This window comes from Phoxinus phoxinus, assembly GCF_949152265.1.
Source record: "Phoxinus phoxinus genome assembly, chromosome: 15".
In the NCBI taxonomy this organism is placed as follows: Eukaryota; Metazoa; Chordata; class Actinopteri; order Cypriniformes; family Leuciscidae; genus Phoxinus; species Phoxinus phoxinus.
This window is the reverse complement of record NC_136890.1, coordinates 23,057,763-23,069,825: the sequence shown is the minus strand read 5'-3', so window position 1 is coordinate 23,069,825 and position 12,063 is coordinate 23,057,763. Positions and strand designations below refer to the sequence as shown.

Below are 12,063 nucleotides of genomic sequence, written 5' to 3'. Positions count from 1 at the left end.
GTATGTTCCAGTGTGACAAAAATGCAAATACTTGACCTTAAATATTTCAGAAAAATTAGCAGACATCATTTATCAAGCTGAGGAACAATTTGGAAGAACTTGTTGGTATCCAAAACGAAAACTGTGTTTTTTAAAGAGATCACATATCATCATCAAAAATAATTCACATTGTTGAATGTTAAAAATGAACTGCCTTAAAGGTATTTTTTAGATTGTAGCTACTTACGGTAAACTGAACAGTCATTTGTCTTTTGACAACATATTGATCCACTTGTAACATTCAATGTGTAATTTCTACCTAGGAAACCAGTAATCTCTGAAGAAATTAAATCATTGTTGAGAGATTCTAATAATTAATTATTTGATATTTACATTAATCTCTAAGCTTCTGTGATTGATTTTAATCTAATGTACCTTTTATGAGTAACAATGTAGCATACATAGTTGCACGGTAATACAGTAACATTCTGCTGTACAATGATGTGTCCAAAATCGTCTCTCTGGTCTTCATCTTCAAATCATTTTCTCTATTATGAATTTGAAAACTCCTAACATGTTGGCATTGTAAATAATCTGACACATGCAACAGAGAGAGAATGTAATATAATATAATAATATTGTGTTTTCTTTTATATATAGACTGAAACATTGTCTGAAGCAAAAGAGAGAACGAATGCAATTGTATATTGTACTAAGATAACTTGGCTAAATGAAGACGCTGCAAAAAGCCTTAAATTGTAGCTTTTCAGCAAAGCATAGCTGTCCAGACTACATGGGTCTAAATACACGAGTACCGCAACTATTACACAAAAGTTATTTTAGCAAAACAAAGATTTCACTTTTTAATGTCGGGTTTCACTTTTTTATCTACCCAGCAAAGGGTTCTCCAAAAGTGCATTTTATTTATTAAAATCACCTTTTTAATTAAAAATTAGGTTGTTACAATGTAGAAGAATTTAACTACAGAAAAACAAGTATTAATGAAGAAGGCACGTGAATCATACAAAGATTTAAAAACAATTATCGTATATAAAGTTGCTTAAAAGTATTGCAACAAACTATAAATAAGACAAACACTTAGGGACTCAAACACTGAATAAAATATAACTGGAAACTGAGATCCAGTAAACACGTTAAGAAGGGAAAAAACAGTAAAGATGCTGTAAAACATTTTTTCAGTCTCTCATGCAGGGTACAGTTATTTAAACATAAACAGACACAACTAAACATTCATGGTTCGTTGCATCCGCTCCAGCGCAGCCTCTTTCTCCTTCAGGAGATCCTTCAAACGTTTGATCCTCTCCTGCCGCTTTATCTCCTCAGGATCCAGCGTTTCCAACGAGTAGAGTGTTTGGGTTGGAAATTTGTCTATTTTGGGACCTGGGTGTTTCTTAGAGAACGGCATGATGGGGTCGTTTGATGCGGTCTGCACCTGGCTGGTGTCTTGCTGAGATGTTTCAGCATCTGTGTGGCTGCTCGACACGTTAGCGTATTTTATTCCGCTTAAGCGAAGTACAATCTGGTTGTTGCAGTCCTGTAAACTGGATGAAGAGGATGCACTTAAACTATTAGGTGAGGAGATGTTATGTGAGGATACACTAGTAGAGCTTTCTAATGGAGCCATGTCTTTACATGGACTTCTCGATAACCGTTTCTTCATTGCTTTCTTAACAGGATCTTGATCTTTTGGTTGACGTCTCTGAGGTTGGCGGCTCTCCACTGGGCTTCTTCTTGTCCCTTTGTGTGATTCGACAACAGTACATGGATTGGGTTTCTCCTGTGTATGGAGTGACGAAGTGGCTTCTGCAAGCCCTAAAACAGTCCCACAGGGACAGGCCGTACACACTTTCCCTTTTTTAGAGCGTGGTGGTGTCTTCCTTGGATGACTAGCAGTCTGTGTTGTGTTTTGCTCGGGTGAGGGAGTAAGACAGCATGTGTTACCAGTACAATCTGCTGGCATTTCAGATTGCATATGAACCTTATCGGCTGCAGATTCTGTTGGTGAACAAACCTCCTCTCGACAGTTCTGAGACACCAAACCGTTTTCCATGGGAACAACTGAGCATTTAGAGGCAGGTGAAATGTTAGAGGGTCTTAGAGAGAGAATATTGTGACTCCCATCCTGCTCCTGCTTTTTTCTTTTGGCCTTCAGACCTTCATCCTCCTCCATTTTTGTGTAGGGAACCTACAGATACAGCAAATGAACAAAAACTCATGAAACAAATCAGGGTCGTTGCTATGAGTCCTATCTCCTCCAAAACAAGTTTTCAGTCTGTAAGTTACTTTTTCCCCCAAGGACAAACTGGAGAAAGAGAGAAACTTGTAAGAGCTGGGCAGGAAAATAAAAAAAAATAAAGCATAAAAAGTAAATTATTTAATTTATGCATTTTTATTTGTTTTAGCTTTCATTTTTACGTTTAGTCATTTTTTAAATACTTTAAAGTTATAATTTATTTAAAGTTGAGTAATTTAAAGTTGGTTGCCAAGGCAACATTTCTAATATTAATTTTTTCATTTCACTTTCATAATTTTCTAGTTTTTCATCTAGTATTTATATATTATATTATTTCAGACTTATTTCAATTAGCAAATATTTTGTTAATAGTTTTAGTAAACAATAATACTGATTAGGAAATATTTTTAAATAATATCTTCTTTAATACACAATAAAACTGCATGCACTGTACAACACAGTCTGGATGCACAAATATGGAACTGACCTGGATCATCTGCTGTATTTTGGACTGCAGCTTTGAATCCTGGAGGACTTTACGAAGGCCGTCTAATGTGCGTTTGTTTATGATAAGTCTCTCTGTTTGTTGTTGATCTGGCTTCACAGCCGGCTTTGCTCTTTGCAAGCGAATTTGTACATCAGAGGTGATGCCGAATTCTTTTTTCAGCTGACAGTCACTTTTGGGTTGACGACTCTGATCAGGGGCTGGATTTCCAATGACCTGAAACAGAAGAGAGAAGAACACATTAAAAACATATCAGGCTTTTGAAAGTTTTTTACAAAACGTAATTTTGGTATATTACCTTTTCAGTATTATCAGGGGCTTGAACACAGAAATGTTGGCGCTGTTCCAACAGGATGACAGTTTCAGCGACAGCTACATCAGCTTGATATCTTGTCTCTGGTGGACTTCCACTCTCCAAGTCTTTATCTGCCTCCATATTCACATTTTCAGAAACACAACTCAAGTTACTTTCAGCCATTTCATATTCCTTGACCTGCTCATCATCCACATTAATTTTGTCATCACCCGGTTTGGCAGAAGAATTATCCAAAACATCATCTTTCTCCATTTCTGCATGTGCCGGTTTTTGCCCTTCATTCTGAGAGGCAGATTTTGTCACTTTTTCACCTGACTTTGGTGGAATATATGACACAAATATTACATTAGAGTCTTCATCACTCTCATCCACTTCTGTTTGACTCGGTGTGGGCAAATTACCCGGGGCGCCTCCCAGGCACGTGGACGTCTCCTCATCATCATCACAGAGATCAATGATTTCACTAATACTTTCTGGGGGGGCTCGCTTAGAAGAGTTTGACCCCAGAGCGGAGCTGGCGGGCAGGGCAGGAGAAGTGCTGACAAACACCTTTTTTCCACCTTCGCTGATCATCACATCCTTGGCGATCTCCGAATTTTTCTTGGCCACAAAATAGACTTTTCCGTTGCACATGACCAATACGTTGCCCTTGCCCGGAGTGATCTGTTCTTGGCTGGCCTGAAGAGGTGTGGCTTTACTTGCCGTCATTTCATTTGCCGTAGCAACTGAGTTGACATGCTTGACTGCTTTTAAGATGTCAGAGCTCGCGTTGGGTGTCGATAAAGGTACAAGGCAAGGAGCGGTTGTGCCTGTTCCCTCTTGGACAACCCACTTAATGGGAGTGTTCGCTTCTTCATTAGTTTTATCAACCTTTTCAAGAGGGTTTAATAGACTCGGCTTAGTAAGCAAAAGCATTTGCTGGTCAGGATTTAGCTTCACAGAGTTCACAGGGGACACAAGCACAACGGTGGGTGGACCCTTCCCATTGTTAGGAGTGTAATTCGCAGAGTTCATTATCCGGCATTTGATGGACTGCGGGAGTGCAGTTGCCGGTAGAGTCCTAACTTTTGCATTCGGTGGGATCTGCAGAAAATGACCGTTTGGGAGAACAGGTGACTTAACGGTAACAGGCATCGTTTGAACCGCAGTCATGCTCTGTCCATTGGTTTGAGATGGTAACTGGACTGTATACTGGGAAAGCGAGTGTGTCAGAGGAACATGCACTTGCTTTGGATTGTGAATGGTGAAGTTATTAGCAACACTGGGTTGAGTATTGATGGAATTAGTTAAAGTTCTAAACTCTGGCAGGGTTTTTAGAATAACCCGTCCATCTGCTATGGGGTGAAGCGAGGGAAGTTGAGTCTGTGTTTGAGATGAAGACGCAGCAGGAGGATGAACAGGTTTTGAAAAAGCTTTCAGTTGTAGATCCACATTGTCTCTTTCCGTATTAAATGGTGTCTGATAAAAATGTCCGTTCACTTTCTGGACAGGAATCAGCTTCATGACGTTTTTCCCATCTGGTCCCACTGCAGGCATTGCTTGGTAGTAGACTCCAGTTCCACTAAAATATGAAGTTAAATTAATATTGTATTAACTGTGAAAATACTATACAAATCACTATACAAATCAGAGCAATCAAGGACTGAGTAATAAGATCAAAATCTATTATACTATAATATATACTCACACACACCACTGTTCAGTAAAGGGGGTCAATAAGATTTAAAAAAAAAAAACTTTTATTCAGCATACATTAAATTGTTGAAAAGTGACAATAAAATTTTCTGGCATTATAAATGTATTTACCATTTCAAATACATTTTTCAGAAATGTTACATTTTTGAGTAATGAAGCTGAAAAATCAGCTTTGCCATCACAAGAATAAATAACTTTTAAAAATACATTAAATACTAAATTTATATTGTATTATACCATGGTCTGGGTGAATACTCGATTCTGATTGGCTGCAGGGTGTCCGTTAAAAAGTGATAGAGGACACCTAAATAAACCGTCAGGCGTAACCAAGGAAACCAAGTTATTGTTTGTAACTTGTAACTTTAGATTTCGATTGTAAAACTAATTAAAATATAAACTAATGTTTTAAAAATTTGTTATTTGGCAAATGACCATGGTATAAGCGGGTTAATGCCCTTCGAGGTGTCCAATGTCAGGTTTTAATGGACACCTCGTCGGGCATTAACCCTTACATATTTCACAATATTACTGTTTCTACAATAAATCCAACCTTCTTTCAAAAACATAGCATTCTCTATTCAGTTTCACAATAATAAATGCCTTAAAAAATACTGATAACAAAATCATGAAAAATAAAGTAACACTAAAGTAACGTTACTTAATTTGTCAAATAGTAACCAAGTGTAAAATTGTTGACACTACTAAGCATCATCTGGATAACGTTATTTATTCGGCTAATCTTTTAGCTGTTGTCTGTCAGCCCATTCAAGGGAACCTTTGTAAAAATAGGTCTCGAGTTTCTAATGACATGTCTTTTTAAATTTTGATCGGTTTTGCTTGATTTCAGAGGTAAAATACGCGCGCGCAACACCAGCACAATAACGTTACTCGCCATTTTAGACGAGCTTGTAACTAGCGTGAAGAACACGTAAGATTGTTCATGTGTAGACGCGGAGCTGATAAACTTACCCCTCCATCACGACTACATGTAGACATCACACTTCAATAAATAATTATTGTCGATGTTTTCCTCCGCGTACCGTTAGATTTTATCCACAAACTTGAACGGCTCTCTTCACAGGATGTGAAAAACTCACACCGGAAATACGTTAATCAAAATAAAAGACACCTGACTGAAGCCTGTGAAAGGGGAGAAGAAGAAGAAATAACAACGAAGAAAAAAAAAGAAAGACAAGAAAAAAGAGAAAATTAACTAAAGACCAAGCAAGCGCGAATTCATTATTGAATGAACAACGAAAGAAAATGATCAGGAAAGGAAAAATAATGAATGACAAATGAAGAAAGAAAGAAAATTAAAGTATGAGAAAGATAATTGGTTAAAGAAATGAGATTAATAAATGAATAACAGATGAAAAGGGACAGGAAAGGAAAAATAAGTGTAAGTAAACAATGAAATTAAATGGAAAAACGAAAGCACAAAAGAGGAGGAACAAATGGGACAAAAAAAGTGCATGCAAAAAAAATAAATGCAAGATATTGTATAACAGTGATCATGTCAAAGGTTACATATTAAATTGAATGAGTTCTATTGTTTAATCAATTATTCCATGTACAATATTTAACAGAACAACAATTCCTTTATATTTAGAGGCTTTCCTTCTCCAGCTTAGTTGCCTCATTTTAAATTCAGTATTATGGTAAACGTCTGTTTCATTTGATATAACTCAATTTCCTAATCAGGTAGTGATGAAGAGAACACAGAACCTGCGATTTTCCACGATTATCACTGGATTTCTGCAGTGTCTGAAAATACACTGACAACAGCACCCAAGCTGAAAAAGAGCATTATTTATTTCTGTCTCTATTGTTAGTTGAACAATAAAAATGGTATATAAAAAAACAAACGCAATACACATACATGTGCACTCAAAACATGAAATACAGTATACATAAAGATTCCTTGACTTAGTCTATTTTCCTTTCTCTACCCAGGCGAAAAAATTACACCTGGCCTGAGGATTGGAGGCGTGGCCTTGAGGACGGGCACATACAAAAAACTGCCGGCCTAGATTAGGTCCTGCTTTTTTCACAGTCCTTAAAACACAGGGCTCATTGTGTGATTTACAAAGTGGCGGCTGAGGAGGCCCATGCAAAACAGTTTTCCAAAAACCAGTGCATGGCCCTTTCTTACAGTCCTTTGACTTGTCTATGGATGTAGATTCTCCTTCCACTTCATTCTCCATCGCCGTTACCTTGGAAAGATTTGTCTCCTTTTGCGCATCACTGGGGCAGCTTCTAGTGTCGCTCTCACTACCCACGCCATCCTGAGAGGATTCAGCCTGTTTCGAGGCCAAGTTCCCACCTGAAGGTATCAACAGTGTTTGTTTAGGCTTAAAGAAAGCTAAAAGACTTCCTTTAGTATTACTTTCGGTTTTCGTCTGCTTGCTTCTTTTGGCTTTGTGTCCATTTGTGTCTGCTTCTCTAACTGTTGGTCTCTTCTTTACAACGCTGTTCCCCAGTACTACAGGATTCAGGTTTTCCCGAATTTCCCCAGCATCCTGTGATCCAGGTAGACTCTCTACACTCCCTTTAGAAACGCTCTGTTTCTCAGGAACTTTCACTAAGAAGCGTGAAAGTTTCTGCTGTTTGCCGATGAACTCTGGCATGTGGCGTGTGCATAGGGGTGGGCACTTGGGGCTAGACTGGAGGGTACAGCTGAGCTGCGCCCATACAGGACAATGATCGGATCCCTCCACCTCTGGCATAATGTCCACGCCATTAAAGGCCGTCTCCACTAGAGAGCGGTCAGAGAAGATGTAGTCGATGCGTGTGCCGTAGTTGGTCTGCCTGGCACCCGTGAGCGTGGACCAGCACGTGAAGGCGTTGGAGCGCTTTGGGTGAAAATGGCGGAAAGAGTCCACAAACTTGCCACCAGAGGCGGAATTCTGGGAGATGTCTGCAAGATCATCTTCAGTATTTCCATCTTCTGTATTTTCTTCTGTTTCAAACAGGAAATGATCCAGCCACTTCCTCCCAGGATTATCTTCAAAGTTATCCTAAATAACAGAACAGTAATAAGAGAGGGTTTGAGTTAGTTTGCATGTAGTGTAAGACGGGAGAATTTCGGAAATGCCGGGCCGTCTGTTTGAGGAACGACTACTCCCCGAGAAGACAAAGGACATTTCTGGAAAATTAACATTTGAACTCTCTCTTCCAAAATTAACATCCCCATCCTAGACGCAAGTCTCACCTAGGCATTGTCTCAATCTACATCTCTTTCCCTTGACCCCCTCTTCCACCCATCCCTTCTCTCTATCATGCTGAGATCACCTGAAATAGCTCTTCCATGTAAATTTAAGATTTTGTCTGGTCACCTAATTTCTATATTTGTGGTGTTGCATTGGGTGACCACAGTAAAATCTCATTGGTTTCAAAATACTGTTACACATATCATTATACGGAGTGCATCATTTGGGTTCCGGAAGTCAAATGTGTTGAATTTTCTCCATAGGGGATTTATTTTTTTAACTTATAAACCTTTAAAAACAGACCTACTGTAAGCTGTGGAGGTTGTTTAATCAATGGTATATTCTTCTATGAAATTCTATTAAACTTTTCCCCTGTTGTTGTTTCATTTACGTGACCCCAGTTATTTGGTCAAGAGATATTTTATCATAATATCAAGACATAGGAGAGAGAGAGACAATGAACCAAACTTCATTCCAGCTTCTCTGTTCCTCTGGACAAAGAGGTTGGGGTTTATATGCTACTAACCAAAAATACTACATTGCCAGAGGAACATATTGTTTCTATTTAACATGGAGTGTATATCCCATCGCTATGCTTCGGTGGAAACTTCATACACTGCCTACATGCGTCTATTCATGCATCTATCCATGTCTCTAACTCTTCCAGCATACACTCTCTCACCCCCGCTCATGTAGTCTAGCATGTCACAATGTCTCTCTCACACACATGTATTCAAGAACACTATGATTCACAAAATACAATAATTACAAATGATTATGGATACAAATAAAAAGTAATAATACAGATACTTAATACAACTGATTATGAATATAAATAAAAATCCTGAAGAGAATATTAAATTGTGAAATTTTAGTCTCCAGCCGCATTATTTAAAGTTTTTTAAATAATTGGGTTGAACAGCAGACTTCCGTGTGAATAATTACATTACCCATGATTCTAAAATCATGCAAGCGAATCATGCCAAAAGAAATCTAGCACCTCCACAAATGTGTATATATATATATATACATATATATATATATATATATATATATATATATATATATATATATATATATATAGAGAGAGAGAGAGAGAGAGAGAGAGAGAGAGAGAGAGAGAGTTACTTCTAGAACCAAGGCCACTGAAAAAGTGGGCAGGCATTGTTGCTCTCTATTAAAAATCAAATATGACTGGCTGCAAATGTGCCGCATCATTCAGCATTTTTGCTTTTATTGTGTTGACTATCATTACTCATTGTGCTTGGTTAAATTGTGTCAACTGAAATCTGAAAAAGGGACATGGTTTAATGACTTACCACATCATCTGGGTTGCAGTGGTCTATGGGTCTGTGAGAGGTGTTTACATCACCCAAAACGATCACATGACTGAAGAGAGACAGAGGGATGCATTATTCAAATGAAAAAACAGAATCTTGATAACAATTCACCTTTGGCTAAGCCCCGCCCCCCTTAGTTACTGTTGCTACCTCCGACAACTTCATCTGGGCTCTGGTTTGGTATCAACATGGCTTATGCTGTGACGGCTCTTCCTGCTGAAATTTTATCAAACTTTTATAAAGCAGCAAATAAAGTGTCCGATAGAAGTAGGCAAAAGGGGCTGCAGTGTGCGTTCGAAGGCTATATTCAAGACATACCGGTGAAACGCAAGCAACAACAAGGCATCCAAATAGAGGCAAAAGCATAACAGTCAAAACATGAACCACCGCATATCCTAATGGAGACAACACAGCTGGGACTAACAATATCAGGAGAAACACTGTTCATGCAAAGCTGGGTAGGTCTCTATTCACTTCTATAATCGCTATTACAAAGCAAACGGACTACGCGAGTATTGTTGTATTTATTAGCAGCGTGTGCTAGCGTATCAACAATTAGGGTAGAGAACCGAAATCATAACATAAACCAGCATAAAACTGTCTAACTAGTATAACTTCACAGTAAGGTTAAAAGCTAAATGTATCTTAGAGCAAAAGTGAGCTTGTTGATCTTGAGGGGTTTCGCTGACTGTGAGGACGTCCACACAGTTTAATCCAAAGACGACACTTGTCAGTATTTAACTTCGGTTTTGGGAAGGGAAAAAAACGGACACCCCCCTCCAACCTCTCTGGGAAACGCGTATCTGTGTTACAAATGCCCCAGGCACAACGTTTAACCATATTTTTTGATAAAACGACGACGTAATAGCCTGCCGAGACCAAAAATATGAGCCACCTGTGTTAAAGTCAATGGAGCGCCGTGAAAAAGTGTCGGACCCTCTGTGGGAGCTCGTTCTTGGCTGCGCTGTGATTGGTCAATCTACATTCTAGGGCGTGGCTTAGCCAAAGCGAATTAGAGAAGGACCAATAACACAACGTGCGTGTGTGTGTGTGTGTGTGTGTGTGTGTGTGTGTGTGTGTGTGTGTGTGTGTGTGTTTAAACAGGTAATGGTTTGATCTATCTCTCACCTCCCCGAGCTCAAGATGGCTTCAGCTCTGCACTGGAGGAGTTGGTAAAACTGCAGCTTGTACTGTTTTCTCTCAGGTTTGTCCGGGTCAGCTCGAGGACAATAAACATTGATAACAATCAGCTTCTGTGGTCCATCTGTGCCCCTGGAAATAAAAGAAATATCTGAAGCTTTCACAACATGCTAAGCTTTTCTAATACTAGTAAATGTCTAAAAGTTAAGACCCTTACATGAAGTGATGCTGGGTGATGACAGCCCTTCCTTCATTGTCTAGTGCCAGAAGCTCCTCACTGGACAACTCTACCTGGTCACCATAGCAACCAACAGCCTCTCCCTGATTGGCAAGCAGACCTGTCAATCCTTCCTCGGCCAGGAATGGAGTAGCGGTATCTTTACAGTAGGTCGCGACACCTGGGCACGGAGTACATGTTGTTAATCTCATTCTCAGTCAAACAGTACTTGTCATTTACAATTGGTAGTAAAAACGAGACAAAATATAATTAAATAATACAAAATATTGGAATTAATCTATTGCTAAAATCAAATTATGTTTTTAAAGTTCGCACATTTTACTGACATAAATGTAACGTAGGCTGCTTTACCTGAGTATCCACCTCGTCCTCGGCTAAAACTAAAGTATGAATTGTAGCCATCAACAATCGCTGTTTTCTCATCCAACAGGTCACCTGAAAACAATGTATGCAATTGCTGAGCTGATAAAGTTGTTAAAAAATAAGGCTGCTAGTATGAACCGGACCCCAATTCATAGTCCCGCGTTACTTAAACACTTACGGGTAACTTTAGTCTCTTGAACGCAGATTATATCGGCATCGAATGAATCCAGAATTTTCTTGATACCATTTTTAAATGTTCGTATCCCGTTTATGTTCCATGTTACAATCTTCATGTTTATCTGTCAAAAAGCAAAAGGTCGGAGGACTCAAGCAGAACGCAAGTGTGTGAAGTATCGACCTTATTTTTGTCTATCTCATAGCTTTTCAAAATAAAAGTCTTTACACATATGCACCAGAGTATGCAGTTTCCACCATGCATTTTAGTGAAGATTTAAAATAAATAAAAAATCTAAAAAAATTATGCATTTATATTGAATACATTATATTTAATATATGTTATAGTGATTAAGGTTGTGTACAGACCCACTTCTAAAATAAGTAAAAAGTACAAATGCAAGTAGCCTACATGCAACAACACATAGGCCTTAATTTGATTAGGCTACCACAAGCCATTCAAACACAAACACAAAATTAAACATTTACACATTTTATATTAATGTTACAACTCATCCTATTCTTGTAATATCTGATATTCTTTCAGATAAATTAAAACCTTTAAAATCAGTTACATTTAGCTAACATTTTTCTAACTTTTTAATTAAATCTATAGGCAAAATATGTATTTGAATATGTCAGAAAAATATCATAAAATAAGAAATTGTATTGTTATGTTTTAGTTTTTTATTTGAACTACTCATTTACTCAATTCATAAATTTGTAGTCTATGCAAGTTTTCTTCAATATCTGAAGATATCATGCAAGAAACCATACAACATGTTCAGTAACTGAAGCCCTGCGTTGGCAGAAGTATATTTCAAATGTAAACATGTTTACTCAGATTCAA

General features: G+C 38.1%; 2 protein-coding genes across 2 annotated transcripts; both read right to left on the bottom strand.

Annotated features, from left to right (window-relative positions):
- Positions 1-909: 909 nt before the first annotated feature.
- Positions 910-5,887, bottom strand: lrif1 (ligand dependent nuclear receptor interacting factor 1). The gene is made up of 4 exons (XM_079637597.1): positions 5,719-5,887; positions 3,037-4,615; positions 2,721-2,954; positions 910-2,185 (listed from the first exon to the last, which is right to left on the bottom strand). Exons 1-4 carry the CDS (start codon positions 5,724-5,726, stop codon positions 1,223-1,225), a joined length of 2,784 nt encoding a protein of 927 aa, XP_079493723.1. The 5' UTR covers positions 5,727-5,887; the 3' UTR covers positions 910-1,222.
- A 35-nt stretch (positions 5,888-5,922) lies between these two features.
- apex2 (APEX nuclease (apurinic/apyrimidinic endonuclease) 2) lies at positions 5,923-11,448 on the bottom strand. The gene is made up of 6 exons (XM_079637612.1): positions 11,218-11,448; positions 11,028-11,111; positions 10,656-10,836; positions 10,427-10,570; positions 9,278-9,347; positions 5,923-7,766 (listed from the first exon to the last, which is right to left on the bottom strand). Exons 1-6 carry the CDS (start codon positions 11,330-11,332, stop codon positions 6,681-6,683), a joined length of 1,680 nt encoding a protein of 559 aa, XP_079493738.1. The 5' UTR covers positions 11,333-11,448; the 3' UTR covers positions 5,923-6,680.
- Between the last annotated feature and the right edge of the window lie 615 nt (positions 11,449-12,063).